The sequence below is a fragment of the Petaurus breviceps genome, unplaced genomic scaffold (assembly GCF_028583685.1).
Source record: "Petaurus breviceps papuanus isolate PSGF00001 unplaced genomic scaffold, PetGlider_PUasm1.0 90747, whole genome shotgun sequence".
Classification (NCBI taxonomy): domain Eukaryota; kingdom Metazoa; phylum Chordata; class Mammalia; order Diprotodontia; family Petauridae; genus Petaurus; species Petaurus breviceps.
Genome location: NW_027187334.1, coordinates 805079 through 829042, shown reverse-complemented (window position 1 = coordinate 829042; position 23964 = coordinate 805079). Strand labels below are relative to the sequence as shown.

At 37.1% G+C, this 23964-nt stretch overlaps 1 protein-coding gene across 1 annotated transcript in view; it reads right to left on the bottom strand.

Moving 5' to 3' along the window:
- LOC138145738 (connector enhancer of kinase suppressor of ras 2-like) overlaps positions 1 to 23964 on the bottom strand; it is a 558854-nt gene that overhangs the window by 292198 nt on the left and 242692 nt on the right. Inside the window, exon 5 of the mRNA XM_069067369.1 lies at positions 11232 to 11291. Coding sequence (XP_068923470.1) covers positions 11232 to 11291 — 60 coding nt within the window. The remainder of the gene's footprint in view (positions 1 to 11231; positions 11292 to 23964) is intronic.

The window sequence follows — 23964 nt, the reverse complement described above, 5'->3', positions numbered from 1 at the left end:
TACATAAATCTGAAAAGCTTTTACAAGAACAAAATCAATACAATTTGGATTAGAAAGGAAGTTGTTGACTAGGAAAAAAATTTACATCAAAGATAACTGACAATGGTTTGATATCCAAAATATGTAGAGAACTGATACAAATATATAAGACAAACAGCCATTCTTTAATGGATATGAGGTAAAAATATGAAAAAGCTTTTAAAAGAAAAATTGCCAACTACTAACAATCATAAGAAAGAAGGTTCCAAATCACCAATAATAAGAGAAATACAAATCAAAATACCTTATAAGTTCTGGCTTACATTCAACAAATTGACAAGGATGACAAGAGATGGGAATAGTCAATGTTAGAGGGGTTTTAGAGAGAGAGGTGCACTAATGGTTTGTTGATAGAGTCATGGAGTCACCCAATCATTCTTGAAAATATTTTGAAATTATGCTAAAAAAGTGACTGAAATGTCCATACCTTTTGACCCATAGGTTCTACCACCGGGCAGTAACCTGAAGAGGTCAAAGATAGAAAGGAAGGTTCCATGGGAGCCGAAATATATATGACAGCACTTTTTGTAGTAGCAAAGAACTGGAAACAAAGATGTCCCTCAACTGAGGAATGGTTAAACAAATTGTTTTATACAAATGTAATAGAACATCACTATATATATATATATATACATATACATATATATATATAATATGTAATATGCATTCTATATACATATAATGAATGATGCAATGGTTTCATTGTAAATAGAAAGAACAAAAGAAAAAACTGCACATTATATAATTATAATAACCAAGCTTGGTCCAAAAGAAGTAATAAGAAAATGTATCTCCCTCTCGTCTTTATAGGAACATTATACATACAGTTGATTTGTTGGTTAGTTTTGCTGAACTGTTCTCTCTCTCTCTCTCTCCCCCCCTCCCTCTTTCTCTTTCTCTCTCATTCTTTCTTATGGGGGATGTCCTGGGTTGAAGCATATATATGTACACACATATCATATATATGTGTACATATGTGTGTATACATATACATATATATGATATGTGTGTATACAAATATATACACATACAAATACAAATGAAAATGAATAAAAATTTTTGAAAGAAAGAAAATATCTCCTTACACTACCTATAGGTGGGCTTTGGATAATTCTAAGTATCTGGACACCTAATGTTAATAGGAGGGAATGAGAAGGACATACCATCTTGTCACTTAGTCGCTGGATTCTGCTTTATGAAGACAGGGTAAATGAAAGTGCTTTAATGACCTACGTTGATGTGTAGGGGAGATTTCAAATCAAATACTACATATCAAAGGGGAAGACAAAACCACTGAAGTTGTAGATTATGCCCATGTTTAAAGGTACTTTAAATCAATATAAAATTAATCATCCTTGTCATTACCTAGCATTTTCATTATGCAAAGGTCTCATTATCAGTAGTTTACTGCAGTCACCTGAAAGAAACTTGATGACTGTTGAAGTGTTACTGCAGATTTTATGAGCTGAAAGGTCTACAATACTTTCTCTGAAGACCAAGTAGACCTCCACAGACAGTAATAAAAAAGTACAGTTTAGCACACTAAAAGATTCATAAATTACTGCTTAATTTCTGCAAAGTAAAAATGGAATTTTTTGAGCAAATGAGCCTCTGGCATTAATTTTTAGGTAAAAGTCTGATTACCAGCTTGCTGTGCCAAGTTTTATAACATATATTTTTATTAATCTCTAAGTAATAATTGTGGGCCCATTTCTTATTCCCTTGATGAAATTTACATATAAAGCCATTTGTATGTCATATTACACAGAAATAAATCTCAGAAGAACAATTTTCAAAAACAAATTTGAAAATAACTATTTGTAATGATTATATACTGACATAAAATAGTATTTTACTATTGCCAATTGAGTGAAATTCACTATAAAGTGATCTATCTTGGATTCCATTCAAGATAGTTTAATTATTTACATAAGTTCCTTTTGGTTGTTTTATATAAGGTGGTCCTGTGGCATAGACCCTAACTGAAGGACATCATAATAATGAGACCAAAGGGTATTTATCAAAAGTTGGGTCACTAAATTTAGCTTTCTCAAGTTGGTGTGTCAGCTATATTTTGTTATAAGAAAAAAAGAAATGTTATACCAGGTGAGACCAAAAATCTATTTGACCCAATATTCTTTCCATCACAGTGGCAACAAGGGAAATTTTGTGAGCAAGTATGATAGTTGTACACCATGATGTTGACCACAACCCCCAGTGAACCCCAGAGGTTTCCTTAAATGGAATGGTTGTGAAGTATGCCAGTTCATCACTCCAAAGTGAGGTGATCTCAACTGGAGAACTTTGTGAAAATGGTAAGTGACATATAAGGAAAAAGGCGGATAGTATTGGGTTCCATCCGATGATTGCAGTTAGCTCACCCAATGCCTATATATCCTTTCTAACCAAAAGACAATATATATTTACACTCTCATTAAGGACAATTGTTTTGATTTGTATTATTGGCTAATATCTTTGTTGGCCATTATCTTTTTATCTTAATTCAATTTTACTTTGATTCCATTGGTGTGGGAATTTTCACTCCTGGGTGAAAAATAGTTCACTTATGCTGAGTGGGAGCTTATCTGTAACCTACAACCTGAGGAAATTGCCTGGGACCCTAACAGAAGAAGAGATTTGAGCACAGTTACAAAGATAGTGCATGTCAGAGCTAGGACCTGAATCCAGGTTTTTCTGTCTCCAAGGCTGGTCCTCTATCCATTTTGATGGATATATATTTGGGGTTATAGAGAACAGAGCAATGGATTTGCAATCAGGAAGACACAAGTTTGAAATCTGCCTCAGTGATTTACTGTGTTATACTGGACAAGTCATTTAATCTCTCTCAGACTCAGCTGACATCCTCATCTATAAAATTGGTAAATATAGCACTTATCTCCCAGGGTAGTTGTGAGGATGAAATAAGATAATATTTGTACAGTTCTGTGCAAACCTTAAAGTGCTACACATGTCAATAGTAAATATTAATATATAATATACACATGTCAATAATAAATAATATATAATATATACATGTCAATAATAAATAATATATAATATACACATGTCAATAATAAATAATAATATATAATATACACATGTCAATGATAAATAAAAATAAATTACTGCTTAATTTCTACAAAGGAAAAATAGAACTTTTTGAGCAAATGAGCCTCTGGCATTAATTTTTAGGTAAAAGTCTGATTACCAGCTTGCTGTGTCAAGTTTTATAACATATATTTTTATTAATCTCTAAGTAATAATTGTGGGCCATTTTGATTATTACTACTAATGACTAGAGGAAGAACTCTTTCACTCATGCAATGAACTCTTAGCAACAGAAACTACCTTATGGGGTTTTTGGGAGAAGCAAACGAGATAACATAGGGAAAGAACTTCACAAATGTACAAGTGCTATATTAGCTACTGTTAGTTACTATTATTAGTATGCCATGATTCTGCTCGTTATATTTTATCAAAACTTAAAAAAAAGATTATTTGGGTAAGGATACAAGTACTTAAGGGAGGAAGTCTTTCAGGATAGTGATTTTTAAAATTATCCACCTGTGAACAGTCAAATGGAGAAAAAATTATAGGAGCCCTTATTCTTTAAAAAATGGACTCCTAAAATAAATATGAATGATCTTTTAAGTACTGATTATTATTCTTATAGGAACACTATTCCTATAACTGCATGTGTATATCATGCTAAATTTTATGGAAACAGGGGGCTACAGAGTTTGACATTATGTAGCCCAACATTTATTTACCTATTATGTTATTTAACACATTAAAATTGACTGAACATACTTACATAAGAATATAAATATATATATGCCTCTCTCTCTCTCTCTCTCTCTCTCTCTCTCTCTCTCTCTCTCTCTCCTATGCTTAAAGGGACTTCCCTGATTCATTACATTATACTGCTTTCCTTAAAATATCTTTTCAGCCCCAGTTTAACCTGAGAAAGAGATGTTTAAAATTTAGTTCAGTATTTCTTTTTCATCAATCTGTCCTAAAGAACAGACTAATTATCAAGGCCAGATTCTGCCATTGAGATTTACATAAAAGTTTGGTTTTTAACTTTAACTTTAGTTCAATGTGTAAAACTATGAAAGAAAGACAAAGAAAGTCTCTACGGCTCTTTCACAACTTTGCATGAGATGTGTAGGAAAGTGTTTTTTTTTTTTTTCTGACAAAAAACTGGGTCTTTCCCACTTATTTATACATTCATCTGAAATATGCTCTGTTCTCACGAGCCTCTATCCTTACAGTTCAGGGATTTCAAAGATAGAACCAGGCCAGAGGCAAACACTACAGTGTGAACTTTCTGTTAGGGCTGGCTTATTGCTATTTCTGCTGGAAACAGATCACATTTTCTCCTAGAAATTGAGCACCCAGAACCGAAAAGCAATTTTCAAGTAACAAACAGCTTTTCTTTCTTGAAAAAGAAATTCAGTTCCTATTAGGCTTATTTAGACAATACCCAAGTACTCATGATGACTTCGATGTGTAATGAATAAGATCTATTTCTGATCATATGGAAATTCATGGTGCAGCTGCTCTAGAGTTAGCAGTTGTCAGTTTGTGAGAAAGTAAGTACCATGGAAGCATGACATCATTTCATATAAATATTGCCCAACTGAATGCTTTTCTGGGTTTTCTTTGGATTTCTATATGCTATTGTAGAATAGAAGTCCCTTCTAAGCTACGAATTGCCTTCTTGTAACATAAATAAACCAATGTTAATCTCACTTGTCAATTTCTGTGTTGAAAAGTGAACTCAAAAGGAAACGCTCTCCTAGAAAAAAATAATAATTACATTCATCTGGAGGAACAAAAAGTCAAGAATCTCAAGGGAAGCAATGAAAAAAGTCGGAGAGAAGGAGGCAGTCCCAGATCTTAAACTATAATACAAGGCAGTAATCATTAAAAAAAAAATTTGTATTGGTTATAAATACAGATGTCAATCAGTGGAACAGATTAGATACACAACATGCAGAAGCAAACTAACATAGTGTTTAATAAATTCAAAGACATTGGTTACTAGATTTAGAACTTACAATTTGACAAAAATTTTGGGAAAACTGTAAAACAGTCTGGTAGAAATTAGGTACAAATCAACATTTCATACTGTATACCAAGATAAACTCCAAATAGATTCAAAACTATATGAGTTAGACATATAAGTTGACATTATAAGCAAATTAGAAGAGCAAGGAAGAAATTACCTTTTAAATTTATGTGTAGGTGAAGAGTTCATGACCAAACAACAGATAGGATCACAGAAGAAAAAATGAACAATTTTAATCATATAAATGAAAAAGGTTTTGCACAAACAAAACCAATGCAGTTAAAATTAGAACAAAAATAGATAACAGGGGAAAATTGTAGTAAGTTTCTATGAAAAAGGTCTCTTACCCAAGATATATAAGGAACTGATTCATATTCATAAGAATAACTGTCATTTCCCAATTGATAAACAGTCAAATGATATGAATAAGCATTTTCAAAGAAAAGAATCTAAGCAATCAACAACCATATGAAAAAAACCCCAGTTCATATTACAAATAAGTAAAGAAATGCAAATTAAAGTAACTCTGAGAGTTCATCATATACCCATCAGATTGAAAAAGATGACAAAAGAAGAAAATGACAAATAGTCAAAAGCCAGTATGATAATAAGTACACTAAAGTACTATTGGTGCTGTGAATTAGTCCAACCATTCTGGAAAGCAATTTGGAACTATGCCCCCAAAGTCACTGAACTATGATTATTTTTTGACCAGCAATGCCACTACTAGGCAATGTACCCAAGAGATCAAAGAAAGAGGTGAGACATCCATATGCACAAAATATTAATAGCAACTTTTTTCAGAGTAGCAAAGAAAACTGGAAACTAAAGGGATACCCACCAGTTAGGGAATGGCTAAACATATTATAGTATATGAATGTAATGGAATATATTTGTGCCATAAGAACTGAAGAAATGAATGGTTTCAAAGGAAATTTAGAAGACCTCTATGAACTAATGGCGAGGGAAGTGAGAACTGTTAGAACAATTTACACAATGACAACATCATACAGAAAAACAACATTGAAAGACTTTGGAATTTTGATCAGTGCAACGACAAAGCATGAGTCCAGGGAAAAGAAGATAAAGCAACACGACCTATCTCCTGACAGAGAAGTGACGGACTTAAAATGTTGAATGAGACATACATTTTTTGGACATGGTCACTGGCAATTTTTTTTTTTTGCTAGAAAATTTATATTTGTTAGGAAAGTTTTATTTTTCTTTATTTTTGGGAGGTTGTTGTTGTCTAATGGATGGCGGGGAGGGAGAGAAAATGAAATCCTGTTATTTGGAAAAACAATTATAAAATTACTTTTAAAAAAGAAAATTTTCTCCAATGCTTACCTTCGTTGAACTATATTACTCCTTTTTACACTTTCTCCTGCAGTCAGCACAATAACCCTCGATATTATGGTTGTTCATATTTTGCAGAAAAAGGAGTCATGAAAAATAAACATGTGTTTGTGGCAAAACCATACCTGCACCTTTATGATAATCCCTCACATTGCTCATAGGAGATTCAATTCAGAGAATTAATTAAGCTTTTACATTTGAACATGTTGCTCTAACGACTTTACTACTGAATTACAAGTTGAAAAAAAGTTCACCAAAGTTAAATCATATTTTAAAAAATATGATTCTCCCTGAAAGCATTATTCTAAATAAAAATGCCCAATAAATTGATGGTCACGATATAAATGACTTTTTCTGTGATCGTGTTTCTAGTGGCTCAAAATGCCAACAAGTGGGGCAGCCAGGTAGCACAGCGAGTAAGAGCACCAGCTCCAGTGTCAGGATGACCTGGAGATCGAATCCCAGGCTCAGACGCTTAGTGCCTACCCAGAAACACCTGGCCATGTAACCTTGAGGAAGTTACTTAATCCAGATTGCTTTAAAAAAAATGCCAATAATTAGTTCCTTGAAAGAAACCTTCGAATGTCTTCTACATGCTGTAAACCTGCCATAATCACATGAGCTACTTGAAGTATTCTGGAAAAGCAGTTACACCCATGCTTGCAATGTCACTTCCCCCAATGACTATTGTACTCTCCAAAGAAAGGAACAGCACCATATGATTTCAGAGAGGATGCAGCTGATTACATCTTCCATGTTGCCATGCCAGATTCCTAAAACTGAGGTATGTACAATTCTCTGCATTTGATGTAAATTATATATATAATATATGCATATATATGTATGTATATATTCAATTTTATAGCAATTTTTCCCAGAATGAAAATGCCTAGTAGTTCCTATTGCATCACAATTGTACATCCTTCTGGGAAAGAGGCCACACTAAAGATTTAGAAGGCAGAAGGCACAGATGGGAGTAGGAGAGAAAGTGACAGCAGCCATGAGACAGTGACCTGCTACTTCTCTTAAGGTTGTAATGAGCTGTGTAAAACTAGAGGTAATTGCTGTGAAATTTGCACTTTACTAAAGAGAGTTAAAGAACCAAAGAATGCGAAAAGCAACTTCTGATACCAAAGAATACAAATACATATACTTTAGTATGGGTATTGAAATGGGATATGGAAGTAATCATAGGATGTCTGGGTTGGAAGGAACCTTACAGACCATCTAGTTCAAGCACCTGATTTTATACATGGGGAAACTGAGGCCAAATGAAGGGATGTGATTTGATTAAGGTTACACAATGACAGAATGGCACAGACAGATAAAGATGCTTGTAGGTCCATAGCACTGCTTTTTGAGAGGCCATTTGATGGATAGATTTTTTCCCCCTAGTTTTGTGTTCTTTATTTTTTAAATTTTATTTTTAATTTATGGAATAAAATAAGTATTTCCATAACATAGTACAATAAAAAATATGATTGCCCATGAAACTGCAAGTCTACTATGCACAACTTGCTATTCCTTTCAAATATACAACAAAATTATCATGTAAGTTTTTTTTCTTCCCTCCCCTCAATGGATTTGTTTTTATAAATAGACACATTTCATCAGGTAGATGGTTGATGAAAATTATCTGCCTCTTTGTGTGTACCCTGTGCCTATCCCCAATATTTGTATATATTTACTCAAAAGGAGATCTCTATTTCAATTTTTAATAATACAATTTTTTTAAAGCATGGTTGATTTTTTTTCCCACAAGCCCTTAAATTTTTGTAGGCCCTAGGCTAAACACCTATGTTTTAGGTCCAGTGCTCTTTTCATTACTCTTCCCTAAAGATAATGCACCAAGAATGGTGAAGGGATTACCTGCCAAGAGGCCTAGGCAATATTTTGAATCTGAAATGAATGACTATCAAAAGTCAAGGAGTCCTCAATCTTAAACCTTGTTGCTATTGCCTTGGAATCAAAAAGTTGAAGAGATGAGAAGCTTCTTGAATTTTCAAAAAATCAAAATGCTGCAGAATTCTCACTACAATCTGCCTCCATTTCTGATCTCCCTGATATCCCATGGGAACACACTCCCTGGGCTAACTGAAGTTCCCCTGACCAGAAGGCACAGTCAAGGGTAAAGAGGAACTCAAGTCTTCCCTAATATCCTGAAGAGGTTCCCAATGATGTGGGCTTACTTTGCTTTGATTCACCCTACTTATTCTAGTCTTAGAATGAAGATGAAGCAATTGAAGTATTTAATTGCATTATTTGGTTCCCCTTTGGTAAAGCTGTCATTCTGGAAGAGATCCATGTTCTCTATGGGGAATGAAGAAGAACCTCAAAAATACCTCCATGTGGACAAGAAGGAAGAGATGGGCACAGAGGGAATGATTACACTCCACAAGACAATTATGTTTGGATGTCAACTCTCCTTCTTGTGGCACTTCTGCTGCCGCCGTGGTTTTCTAATTGACTCTTGCAATGTTCACTTTTTGCAATTAGAGGGCAAATCTTCTAAAGGCTGCTTAGAATTTGCAGATATAGTATCTCGCCCATAAATGCTGAATTACTGCCATTATTCAGGAATTGCTCCCTGCAAATAAGGTACTGAATGACTCAGAGTGAGGAGGGCACAAGGGAAGCAATTTTCCAACCTGAAGCCCAAATCTCTGAAAATGCTGCCCTTAAAAACCTAGCATTATAAATAAGCTCCTCAAAGTGTAAATGATTTTGTTTCATAGGGAGCTTTGTTCTTCTCAAAAGCATTTTCACATGCCAGAACACGGAAAGAACTTTTAATGGATTTTTGTGGTGGGAAAATGACAGATCTGTCTGAAAAATACAGTTTGGAACTGAATTTTTCCCAAATGGGTGTATGCTGTAGAATAGATACTGCCTCCTTTAGATGAGAATTTCTGCCCAAAGATAAGTCTTTTTTTCTGACTATTGGATAAGTTCTTTCAGGAGATCATCTCCACCATAAAATTGTGAGGGGCTAAAGTGCCTGTGCACGCTAGCCCTTCCCGTGAGGAGTGGGAAAACTGGAGAGGGAAACATTCTAACTTTCAGATTTCCAAAAGACAGTCATGGGGATTCCTTCTGCTGACCCCTATACTGATACCTACATGACTGTGAGTTTTCTGTTCTGGCACTTTCAGAGAAAGAATAAATGAGCCCAAAGAATGTCAAGTCTGGCCTCTAAATATCTACCTAAGCTAAGAAGAATAAATAGACCCCCCTGGTTGCTATAAAGGAGTGAAGTGGTAGCAGCTGGGAATTGAAGCCTGGAGGGTCTTGATGCCAGGTTGTCATGAAACCTCAGTATTCAAGCTCAAAGAAAGCTAGTGATTCCAAGATAAAGTTTCAAGGTAAATTAGAAGGGCGTGGTCTATTGAAGCCTATGGAGAAATCAAGATTAGATTAAACAATGACTGATAACAATTAATAAGAAAAGCACCAGACTATACCTAGATATTAATTTTTAAGTATCATCTAAAAAGTCTATTATATTTTTGAATAAATATTTATTTACTGACCCAAAGCTAAAAAACAACTATTTAGTAGGGATAAAGATAAGTACTAAAAAGCTAGCACAATTCTAGAGGGTGTTAGCAGAAATGTAGCATCCTAAACATGAGCACTAAAAGTCCCACCATGACTAGCTCTAGTCAAACCAAATACAGACTCTGCCCAGGCCTAGAAATCCAATTTTAAGATAGCGGCAGGCAAATGAAAATATTACAGACAAGAGTTTGCTGTATTATGAGGGATCTGGATAAGACTCTTAAGTGATAAGAAAGAACAGTTGAAAGAGCTTGAGAAGAAGAGCAAACTTGGGTGGGGGGGGGGTGGGGGCAAACCTGCTTATAGTGCCAGCCACTGTGGTAAGCACTGAAAATACCGTCCCCTAAAGGAGCTCAAATTCTCACAAGGGAGACAACATCTAAATAACTCAGTACACACACACGACCTAGAGAGTAGATGGAAGGTACTGGCTGAGGAAAGAGGGCAGGTGAGGAAAGGCCTTCTGAAGAAGGGAGATCTTGAGGTGAGGCATGAAGGAAGCCAGGGTAACCAAAAGGTAGAGGTAAAAGTGTAAAACATTCCAGGTATGGGGGATAACCAGTGCAAAGACATGGATATTGGACACAAAATGCCATGATCAAGGAACTGCAACTATTCCAGTATAGCTGGATGGTAAAGTACATGGACAGGAAAGTATAAGGATACCAGAAAGGTCAGAAGGCACCAGGTAGGGGAGGAGTTTTAGGTGCCAAACAGAAAACTTTGTATTTGATTGTGGAAGTAATAGGGAACCAATGCAGATTATTGAGCTGTGGCAGGAGTGACACAGTAAGACCTGTACTTCAGAAAAATCCCTTTGGTAGCTGAATGGAGGGTGGACTGAATGGGGAGAAACTTGAGGCAGGTAGACAAGTTAGAAAGCTATCGCAGTGGGGAAGGTGGTAGGTGATTATGGGTCAATTTTCTACAGTTTGACTAATTCTGTGTGGATCCAGAGGAGAGAATTAAGATGAATAGGGAGATGTTACAAGGAAGTAGATTTTGTCTTAATGAAAGGAAGGATCTTCTACCAATTAGAACTATCCCGAACCACAAAGGCAACCTCATGTATGTGGCAGCAGCAGAAATAGGACCAAGGAGGCAGCAAAAGGTTAGTACATACTCCCATATAGAAGAAATCTGGCATGAAAAGGCAAGGCATTTGCTCAAGATCACAGTGAAAATAAATGAAAGTTGTACTCACAGCATCTGCTTGCTCTGTCAGGTCTTTATCCCACAAATCCATGTTTTTTGCTTTAGGGTCCTAGGAAAACCAGAAAAAGAGGGATTTAAATGTCACCCTAGAAAACAGAACTAGAACTTCAAACAGGCCATTATGATTTAGAGACTTTAACAAAAGAGCATACCAATGCTTAGGGAATTTTCCCCGGGAAAATAACCTTTGCCATTGCATGGCCTTAGATAAAGGGAGAGTGACCTATTCTTCCCAATATTCTCACAGCAATATCTCCCATAGTCATTAAATATCCTTTCCAATATTTTAGGGGGAAAGGGCCCCATTAAAAATGTCTAGTACATAAAAACAATAACTCAATAAACTGGGAAGTAGTTTGGTACAAATTAAATTTTGACTGATATTTTACGCCACATGCTATATTAAGTGCAAAATGGATTATGTGACCTGAATATTAAAGCGCATGTCATAAAACAATTAGAAGAAAATCATGGCTATAGATAGGTGGAGAGTTCTTAACCAAATGAGGGATAAAGGTGATCACAAAAGGCAAAAAATGTAATTTTAGTTACATGAGATTGTAAAGCTTTGGCATAGGCAAAACGGATACAGCTTTAGAGGGGAGGGTGAGAGAATAGCTAAGTAGGGGTATAGAAGGGAGTTTAGATTTATGAGAATGGGAGGATGGAGAGGGACCCTTGAAGGGGGGTAGGCAAGTCATAGGAAGGCAAGGTAGTGGATAGAAGTAAAGTAGAGGAGGCAAAAACCTACTTTCATCTGGAATGGGTGTAAGAGGGAACAATACATATACATATATATGTATATATATATGTAAAAGAGTATAGAAGTCTTCTAAATTCAGAAGAAATAAAATAGTAGGGGCATGGGGAGGGGGGAGAGGACAAGGGAGGGATCTTTAGAGGGGAGGGTGAGGGAATAGGTAAATAGGGGTATAGAAAGGTGTTTAGATTTATGGAAATGGGACGATAGTGGAGGGATCCTTGGAGGAGGGTAGGCAAGTCATAGGAGAACAAGGTAGTGGGTAAAAATAGAGGAGGGAGGAGGGATAGGAAACAAGACATATGCATATACATAAAAACAAAGATCAAGAGTAGAATAGATTTGGGAATGTATATGTCTACATATGTATATATCTATAGCTATAGAGAAACATATTTAAACTTTATTGTAGCCTTCTAGGGAAGTTTCGGTGTGTGTGTGGGGGAGAACAAAGTAAAAAAGTGCACAGCAGAGAACAAAAGAAAACTCACAAGGAAGCAAAGATGGACAATTCTCAACACAATGAGTATTATTTATCATATAGGCTTTCTTGAAATGAAAATTTATTGTTACCTATTTTGAATCCTCTTAATGTTCTGTTATGTACGTGACATGTTTTTATTTCTTTCTAACTTTGTATTTAAGTTCCAATATTTAAGTTTATGATATGTTTTTATTTCTTTTTTTATTCTCTATTTGTCCTGGCGTTTGAATCTAAAATAAAATTTTGGAAAAAAAATGATAAAACTAAGAAAAGAAGAGAAGCTGTCAAGTGGAAAAAAAATCTTCACATCAGCTTTCTCTGATAAGGATTTTGATAGCTAAGAAAGCAGGGAACTAACACAAATATAGAAAATCAAGAGACATTCTAAAATGGATAAGAAATTGAGGAAAATGAACAAACATTTCTGCAAAAGAAGAACTGCAAACTATTAATACCCACATGAGACTGTTCAAAAATCACAAATTATAAGACAAATGCAAATCCTAACAACCCTGAGGTTTTACTTCATAGAAGAAAACTGGCAAAGATGGGAATAATCAATACTGGAGGGGTTGTGGAAAGTCAGGCAGATTGATATATTATTGGTAGAGCTATGAATATGTTCAACCATTCTAGAGATCAATTTAGAATTTTGCTAAGAAAGTTGTTGAAATGTACCTCTCCTTTGACCCAGAGGTCCCACTGGTAGGTTTATAAGAAAATAATCAGTCAACAAGCATTTATCAAGCATTTATTATGTTTTAGGCACTGTGCTAAGCACTGAGTATACAAAGAAGACCAAAAATATGATCCCTATCCTCGAGAAGCTCATATTCTAATTGGGGAGACAACAGGAGAATAATTATGTATACACAAGATATATACTGTATAAATAGAAGGTAATCTCAGAGGAAAGGAACTGACTGGGGATAGATTAGCACAATCCTACAGAAGGTGTCATTTGAGCTTAGTCATTAAGGAAGCTGGGAGGTGGAGGGGAAGTGACGTAGCATTGCAGAGAGTCAGTACAAAGGCAATGAGACTGGCAGGAGAATATTCTATGTAAGAAATAAGTGGGCCAGAGTGGAGGACATGGAGGGGAGTAAAGTGCAGATAGACCAGGGTCCAGGTTGTGAAGAGCTTTAGATGCCAAAGGATTCTGTATTTGATCCTGGGGGCAATAGGGAGAGCCACCAGTTTTTGGAATTGATGAGGGCAGGAGGAAGGCATGGTCAGACTCATGCTTTAGGAAGATTACTTTGGCAGTTGAGAAGAGGCTAGATTAGAGTGAGGAGAGATTTATAAAAGGGAGACCAGTTAGAAGGCTATTGTCATAATCCAGGAGAGACTTTTTGAAGGTGGTAGCTGAGTAAATACAGAAAAGAGGACTCAAAAAAGATGTTGGAAAGGCAGAGATAAAATTCAGCAACAAAGAGAAAAATGTGAAGGGAATACAAAGAAAAGATGACACCAAGGTTATAGGCCTGGGTGACTAGGAGGGTGGGGTTGCCTCGAGAAGAACAGGGAAGATCAGAAGGTAAATAAAGGGGTTCTGTTTTAGACATGTTGAGTTTGAGGTGTCTATGGGGCATTTAATATGAAATGTCCAAAATACGGTGATATGAATTCAGAAGAGATCTGGGAACAGTCTCCATAGAGATAATTGAACCCATGAGAATAATGAAATCATCAAGCAAGAAAGCATAGAGGGAAATGAGAAAGAGGTTCAGGAAAGAACCTTGAAGGTATACTCAATGAGCATGACCTGGATGAAGATCTAGCACAGGAGACTGAGAAGGAAAAATCAGAGGGGTAGGAGGAAAACCAGAAGAGAGTAATATCATGAAAATCTAGAGAGAAGAGAATATCCAGGAGAATAGTGTGATCAACAGGCTCAAAGGCTTCAGAGATATCATGATGGATGATGATTGACAAAGGGTCCTTAGATTTGGCAATTAAGAGATCACTGGTAACCTTAAAGAGGTTTTGGTAATTTGGTAATTGTAATGACTAGATTTTACACCAGAGGAAAAAAATATATAAGAATATATCTTTCAGTCTGCTTTTTTGCATAACTTGGAGGGCAAGGACCATGTATGTTCAACATTGCACAAAATGTCAGACTTTTTTGATAGCTTGGTTAGTTTTTATGAACTTTATGGGTCAGATCTCTGGAGGGGCTAGGGGAAGGACAAAGTCATAAATGTATATGATACATAAATAAAAGTTATCAATAAAATGTATTGTAAAAAACTAAACATTGTATAATTACAGTGACCAAGAAGGAATGAGAAAATACTTTCCTTCCTTCTTTGCAGAACCTGAAGACTATGAGTATAGAACATTGCATACCATATCTTTCAGACTCAGCTGATATGCTGGTTAGTTTTATTAAACTTTTTTTTCTCTCTTAATTTTTTTACAGGAGATAGCTTACTGGGAAGGTGGGGGAGAAGAATAGATTTGCACATGAAGGTGATGTATAAACAAGATAGCAATAAAAATTAAAAATAAATTAAAATGAAAAAAATACTTTGTACCATAGTCTATACAAGCTGCTAGAACTTTGGGTATTAGCTCACAAAAACACAATTTTGTTAGGAAAGAAGAGTCATTGGCAACTAGGTTCTGACCTCAGTCCCATCCTTTAGTGACGTTGCATGGGTTAATCTTATGCTGCCATTTTGGGGAATTTGCCTGGCGTGTTAGATGCAGATAGTGGAACCCTGCCAGTGACATCAGAAGTGGTTATATTCAAACAGATATGCGAACACATTATAAGGGTCCAAGGGGATTTGGGGGATAAAAAACAGAGTCAACTTTGTAGGGCTTGGGCCAGTGCCAGACATCATCACCTTTTAATTCTTAATTAACCAGAGCTCTTAAAAATGAAAATGAGAAAACCTGTCAGCATTCACTCATCCACACACAGATTAGCCACTGCGTGGGATAATCAGATCAAGTTTTAATCCAGGTCAGTTTTGGCCTGCTTTATACATACTTTGAAGCCATGTTCCTGATATCTTCATGGATGATCAAGAAATATACCTTGATGTCAATATCAGCCTCAGTAAAATATATATATATATAGATATATATTACACACATATGTATATATATATATATATATACATCTGTGTGTAAATATATATATTTTCAGAGGTAGGTAAACTTTTGGGAGGAATACAATATGATATACTTTTTTTCCCCTTTTTCAGGGCAATTGGGGTCAAGTGACTTGCCCAAGGTCACACGCCTAGTTTTTTTGTTAAGTGTCTGAGGCCGGATTTGAACTCAGGTCCTCCTGACCCCAGGGCCAGTGCTCTATTCACTATGCCACCTAGCCAACTGGGAAGAATACAAGAGAATATATGCCAAAACCAAAGAAAAATGACTCCATTTAACTGTGCTGCTCTCCCTAAGTAAGGAGACTAAGAATTGACAATGTTAGTTAAGCAGTAATGGTTTAAAACTGGAAATTATAGCTCAAGCAAGGACTAAAATCAGGTCCCTCACTAGTGTGCTCTCTGAGAAGTAAAGATGTATTCTGCATTGGTCGTGCAGTTTTTCTATAGAAGGTTCCCTGACAGATGTCTGACTTATCCAAGAATTCCCTTATTCCCAATCGCTGTGACTCAGCAGAGGTGGTAGGGAAGGTGGTAGTCCATCTGTTGCAATTGACATTTTCTCTCAAGCTCTCTAAGCTATCAGGGCATTCTCAGTCTCTTCCTCTGGGTCTGGGATGGCTGTGAGATGGAAAGCTGAAGATCTTGATCAGCCTTTCCTTACCTCTTGCACCTCCTTTAAGGGGCCTTAGCATCCTCCAGCTAGGTCTTCCCAATGCCTTTCTTGTTTGTCCGGTTACTGTGGTTCTGTGGATATTTTTGGAAAGGCTGTCACTAAGCCCTCCACTGTCCATTCTTCCCCTTACTTTGTTAAATGAGTTCCTTTCTGCTCCTCTTTTAGCCCCACATCTCCCAGGGCTCTTCTTTAGCACTTAATTATTGCTGTTTCCTCAGGGAGCTAGGTCTTATAAAGTGAAAAACGATTCTAACCTCCGCATGGATCACAGTGACAGACAGATTGATACCTACAGGAAATGGCTCTCCGGAGGTTTTTCTTGCTGGATTAAAAACTTTTGCCAGATTGGAAGTGGAAAAGACATATGATTGCAGCAAGTGAGGACTGAGGAGTCCAAAAAAGGGGGGTGCTGCAGAAGAGGAAATGGAGTTAGTCCATTGAAATACCAAATGGCAACCCCATTTTCAAAACTGGGCCCTCACACCCAATTTCCTAAAATCTCCAGAATCTGAGATTAAAAATCTAAATTTAAGCATGTTTGTTCATGTGTCCCTTCTTTTCTAAGCTCTATAAATTGCCAAGACCTGAAGCATTCTGGTGCCCCTCAGATGGCACCATTGAGTACACATACACATAGAGACATCCCTTATTAGGACAGACAAGTAGCCAAGTATACGGTGGAATTGGACTTCTATGCCCCTCCTCAGTGTGAGTGTTTGGTAAGGATAAGGCCTTGGCAAATAATTCCACATACTCATCTCAATAATCCTGAGCCTAAATTCCCTGAATAATTGTTACTTTACTCCCTACCAGTCTGATCTTTATATATAGCCCAAAGCAGGGTAGGTGAGACTATGAGGAAACAACGATTAGAGGACCATTACTCCAGATGGCACTTGGCCTCAGTGAAATCAGATAATTAACAAACCCAAAATGTACCCAATAGTTTTCACCCAGTGAAAAGGCACTAGCAACTACTCCAGATCAAAGCCCTTAATTCCAAAAGTTTAGAAACCTGAGCATAGGCACGGTATCTCGAGTCTTGAATTTGATACCTGTCTATTTTTAATACCAAGACATGCCATGATGTTTTGAATACCAAAAACATCACTTACTCTCAACATTATATTTAAGAGGACAACTTATTGCAGTCAAATCCAGCTTAAATGCGTCCAATTTTACAAAATAATTGCCCACTACCATCTTATAATGCTGCTATATGACAAAGTTTCCGTGACAAACGTCCATCTCAGATGGTCTCCATGGAATTCTTTGTCCAAGGAGGTTACCTTGGAAAATTCTATTGGCAGATATAAAAAGAGACTGCCATCTTATAATTCCAAATAAGTCTTTGATTAACAGAGCAATTGGGTACTGAATTGCTGTTCTCTGGGAAATTTCCACTGATTTTATAAATGTATTTCTAGGTTCCAGAGTATTAAGACTCCAGTGTAGATAGGGACAACACGTATCCTCTTGATGGCAAGCTTATGTCACAGTTAGACTTTTAATAAATAAATTCATGTCTGAATATATGACACTTTTCTTGGCCACCACCAGTTCTTGCAAAGGCATTTGCAAAGAGGTCTAATGGTCTATTCTAAAATTTTGCCATTCCCTGGATTTCATTGCTGAAGACATTATGAAAATCCATGGAAGACATGGAAGAAATTTTTCATACTGATTGAAGTAAGTTGTATCTCTCTTAATGGAGACATACCAAATACAAATTCGCATTGGTGGAAATAATAAACTATATTAATGGTCTTTCTACAAACACCTGCTACCCCACTGTGCCAAAGGTAAGATAAAGAACTTGCCAAGGATAAGTAGCCCAAATAAAGCTACTAATAGACAATTAACAGATAGCACATTAAAAAAACCCTTTAGACAGAAGAGCTAAAAGCTTAAAGTGTTAAAAGGGAATATGTGCCTTAGGATAAGCAAGAAATCAATAGACTGAATTTAAAGGTCTAAGTCATACACAGAACATAGCCCCTTCTCTTACTATTTGGAAACCCAGTTTCTTAGAAAAATAAGCACTTTGACATAGTGTTTATATTTTGTTCATTGCTTTGAGTGCTTTACTATTCAAAAATGTAATTTTTCACTTATAGACAGTATGTTGAACATAGTAGGTGCTTAATAAGTAGTTGTATAATGGAGGTCTAGCAGAGAGACATGTTAGAAGTCTATATATATGCTCCAAGAAGATTATTAAATATCATTTCAATATTAAATATCATTTTACTACATCTTTAGGCTCAAAGGTTTTTCATAGCAAGCGATAATCCATTTCAGATAGAAATAAATGGAAAAATATGATTTTATTTTATAGAAATTCATTTAAGGGCCAACTTTTCAGGAATACATCCATTCCATAAATTGAGATGCATTTTTTTCCTCTAATCAACCAAGCAAGTAAACACTTATTAAGTACCTACCTACTTTGTAACAGGCAATATGTAAGCATAGGGGATACAAATACCAAAGTGATAGCATTCCTGGACTAAAATCGTCAGACAAATTAAACTCTTATAACACTGAAGTCGGTAGTGGTATATATGGAAAGGTCACGCAAAGCCCTAAGGCTAAGCATAGTATGGATAAATGCAGCAACCTACACAGTGCATCTTGATGGATGCCACAAGGCCCCATGTGTCCCAAAGAGCCACGGTATCTGCAATTTATAACATATATAGTCCTCATATTTGATTTTCTAAAAGCCTTGCCTTCCATTTGCATATGTAACCTAGAAGATGAGCAAGAATCCACTAACATCAACTCTTCAGGGAAGAACAGAGCATTTCAAACAACAAACTGACCACCTGGTTGATAATCTTCCCTCTGGCTGGCCTTTTCCTGAGAAATCCAAAATGTGAAAGGCTCAGGAAATTATCTAGAAGTCAGTAGCAAATCATTGCTAGAAATAGACTGCTAGAGACACCATTTACTCATAACCAGCCAAGCTCAAAGGAATATAAACCAGGAAGCCATCAAGACCCAGGTGTGACTAGTAATCGGTCAGGAGAACATCTGGGAGCCCTGGAAATACGCAGGTATTTGTTACTTCATTTCCATTCAAGGTAGAAAACTCCTTTATTAAAAGAATGAAAGGGAATTGTTTAAGCTACTGAAAGGGTGGTGGTGGTGGGGGGAGTCAACGTTCTTTCTGCCACCTAGGTTATCCTGGAAAATGGAGCAACAAAGACTCGAAAGACACTTTGAACCTTGATGGTGTCTCCTCAATGCAATGAAGGGCATATTAGGTGTTATTATTTTAATTGAAGAACTAGACGTAAAAGTTAACAACTGAATGGAACGATACGTTAAAAGAGGGCACAGTATTTACTACACCAAGATTAAAAAGATGAGCCCTGAAGACTTATAATGAAATAGCAGTAAGTCTCTCTCTCCCACCTCTCTCTCTCTCTCTTTCCCTTTGCTCCCCGAGGTGACTTGAAAACACAATAAATCACAGAGCAGGAGTGTTAACAGAAGCCAGGTGCACTGAGCTCTCTCTTCTCTCCCTTCAAGTATGTGATGTATACAGCAATATCCCCAGGAACATTTTCTGCAGGTGACTTTCCGGAGCTGCCATGAAGCAGCCTGAAAAACCACCACCCGTCTCGGATTTTATTTATTCAGGGGAATTCACTGCATGCAAATTTCATGTTTCTAAATAAATTCAAGAGTTTTAGAGAAAAATCAGAGCTATTGTTTTGAAGTAAATAACAGACATCTCTGGTCTGATGTGACGTCCTCTGGTGTATGGTCTGACTGAAAAGGCCACCCTCTATTTTAATGAGTAGAGTGATAGGAGAAGGAAGGGAGGCCAGACAGGTCTGATTAACACAGAAAGCATCAAACACATTTCAGGAATGTTAGAGAAAAGTGTTCACCCAAAGTCAAGCTTCTCATGAGGCCTACAGTTTGCTCAGGCCAACCCAACCTGCACACCTTCCAAAGTATTGGGATACCCTTCCCTGCATACCAGCCAGGGTTTGTGTCTCTCAGTTTAGCTCCCACAACTATCCTACCTTGGTTGCACATAAGACACACATCATCTGTGAAAAGAAGAGATAGGACTAGATGAGCTTTGAGGTCTCTCCTGGCTATAGATCGGAAATCCTTTCATTTGTGAGGTTTCCATCTTCCATGTGGCTTTGAATGCTTAGCAAACTAATAGAGCTCTGCATGAGACAGCAGCATAGGGCCTTCAAGATGATTCGAGAAAATTGTTGCACTCTTGTCTCCTGTTGAACACAGTGTATTTTCTACATCTTGTGTAGTCTGTGCATGACATAGAGGTTTGCCTGAATTTTCTGGAATGTGGCATGACCTTCTCTCCTGTGAATAGGCAGAGTTCATCCTGGGCTTAGCTCCCACTCCCTGTGATGTTTATCAGGCTGCAGGCTTTATATTGGCTCCCCCACTGGTACAATATATATATAGAGTTCCTTCGGATCTCCAATAAGCTACATAATCTTTCTGGTTTAAGATGCTATACAAATATGTATGCATGGAATCAGGAAGGATAGAGACTCGATTTTCATCCATGGCCAGTCCTTTATCACTACCTCTACCATCTTTCTTGCCAGAGTCACTGAGCTGCTAGTCATCACTGATGGGTTGAGGACACATATTCTGGGGTGCTCTTGGGGTCAACCCTGGACTATACCAAGCTGTTAATAGTGACCCTTTGTCCAAGTCAGTGGTCAGATGACACCACCAAATGCAAGAAATGAAGCTACCCATTGTGTTCTGTGAGAATACCCCTCCCCTTCCACAGGCAAGTGCCTTGACGTCTATGTCACTTTGAACATCAGGGCACCAAAGATGACAGGAATAATTATCAGTGAATCATTTCAGAGATTTCTTTAATTTGTGCACAGTAAATCTACCCCTTTGAGTCTCATTCTGAGTCCACAAATATTTCAATTTCAAAGCACAAAAAATCTCATGGAACTACAAAAACAGCCAAATTGTGCTTGTTCTTAGTTTAGTAGAATGAATGAATTTTCAAGAGTGAGGGTCTGTGAGTGAGATACTGGAAAGCCTAGTGATTTGGAGTCAGAAGATCTGGCCTGGAGTCCTAGACCTGCAGTTTATTAGCTCAGTCACCTTAAGCAAATCTGTAAGCCTCAATTTTCTCATTTGCAAAATTGAGGTCTTAATACTTCTTAACCTCTCAACCTTCTAATGTTCCCGGCAACTCTTGAAGACTTAAGTTACAAGCAAGTTGCCAGTCTGCAAGAGTTTATACTCAGGCATTTCCTACACATGTAAAATCCTAAGTCTAGACCCTAAAACAGGGTTGAAAAGTTAATATATAACTCATATGCAAAGATCAAAGTTTTTAATGGAAGAAATAGTGATGTATTTTCATTTCTATTTTCTAATGAATTATTTGTCTAACTAAATGAAATTGATATCAATGACACTGAGAGATTTTCCATTAAAAGTACAGGCTTGCTTGAAAAGAACATAAGGTTAGGTAGGGGCAAATAACAGAATGGCATGCTCATAAGGCCAAAAATATGGAACATAGGATTAATTTTATTAGCACTTTGGGGCCAAATTGTTTTCATCTGTCTTATAATTTCATCCTACTTCGTCCCCCCAGGTGGCACAAAAAGTATTCAATCAGGTAGGTTTGGCTAGCAGCACTTAAGGCCATTTATTTAACTGCTTTAAAAAAAACTTTTAAAAAAAAGACAGAAAAGACATTTTATTGCAGGCTTAGATCACACAGATGAATGGTAAAACTAAAGAGGTAGAAGTGTCTTAAAATAGTGGTCCAGAAAAATGTTGAGGAGGGAAAAGAATGGCATGATACATCACAGGCTCCTCAACATCACATGTAGCATGTCTCCAGTTTCTTTTACATACCCCTATAGTGCCTGGTTAGTACACTGTGATTCAACACTTGCTATGAGCTGATACAGTGTTATAAGGTGGAGTACACTTGCTGTGAGATCTAAGCAGTATACATGGCTCAGAAGGTTGATGTCTGTCTCTAGACTGAGGTGAAAGGGTGACCAAGAGAAAGCTTCTGATTGGTTTATCATAGATGGGTAAACCAAGAAAAGGAGTTAGGGTCAATTCTTTCAAACACTTAACTACAGTGATCAGAGTAATGAATCCAGTGGTCTGAAGACATTAAAGACGAATTTTAGGGCAACAGATTTTATCTCCTATGACCAAATAACCAATACAATTTTAGTCTATACTATAAGTTCCTTGAAAAAAGTACATTGTTTTTACCTATCTTCCCCTACAAAACACACACACACACACACCTTTGTACTCATTTTGAGAAGTCAGTTATGAAAAATGTTTTCCCTGTACAATTCTCTTCCTTCCTCCTGTTTTTTTCCTTCTGCCTTGAAATAGCAAAAGCAATTACCTGGCCAGCAAGGAGTCTTCTAATGTGTTTGTCCTTGTTGGGGCAGACAATGAGTTAACTTAAAGAAGCAATTGGAGTGGAAAAAGCTAGTCATCCCTCCCTCTTCAACCCACTATTCAATTAAGTCCCCTCATCTCCTTTTTTCTTTTCTCTATCTCCTTCCTCCTTTCCCTTGGCTATGGTCACAAGACTGCTGATTGATAAGTTCACTGCAAATTTTGTGACAAAAAAATAGATCTTCCTTATCTTTACTAAAGATGGTAGAACCCCAAACCTGGAGCTCAGAAAAGAGGGATACCCTAAATACAAACACTACCATTCCAGAACCTTGTAAGAGCAAGAGGGAGCCAATTTTCAAATGTACTCATGCCACCTGCAGATTTACTTAAAGCTGTCTTCTTTTTAAGTGGTACCAGCTAACAGAAATGTTATCAAATAGAGATTCCAATTAACTTTGTCATTGATTGTTGTATAACTGGGCGAGTCAGTGATTGTTAGTAAATTGGGATGAGAATCTCTAAGATCAATGAGGGTGATGGCAGGTCAGCACCAAAATGCTTACATAATTTCTTCCCCACAGTTGTGTTCAAATGAAAAGATCAAGGAAGGAGGAGCTAAGTTAAGCAAGTCAAAATTATATACAGGCAATCTCTAAATAACATAAGCACATCCCACACATAGTCATAGTCTTCTATTAGTCCCAGCTGAGTAGACTTCTTCCTTTCATTTGACAATGGAGGTCCTGCTGCTGCCTCTGATGACTCCCTCCTTCTCCAACTCCACACTCACTTCTTACCGCCCCTCAGCACTAGGCCTGAGAAGGGTTTCACAGAGACAAAGGAGATGGGAAGGGGAAACCCTCATGCCTATGACTCCAATCTTGTTATCAGCAACCCCATCCCTGGTTTGATTTTCTCACCCCCCAGCCAGGTCTTTACTTCTCCAGTGAATCTGTGCCTTCCTCAGAAAATAGAAATAAGTCATATCACTTTAGTCCTTTGAGTGTCCCAAATGCCACCACTGGCACCTATGTGCACTTTTATCTTTCCTTAAGGGGTATAAATGAAAAAAGGTAAGAGGCTGGGAACATAGGAAGAGTCATTTTAGCTCCATTCAGTAAACTCGCTTAGAAAGCTACAAAAGGACCCCATGCTCCTGCAGGGCCAGGAGGAGGGAGGAGAAGATGTGAGGCTGTGTTGTCATCTGCATGGGAATAGGGAAGGAGGTCAATCCCAGATGAAGGCAATGAATGGGGACTGGTGGACAGG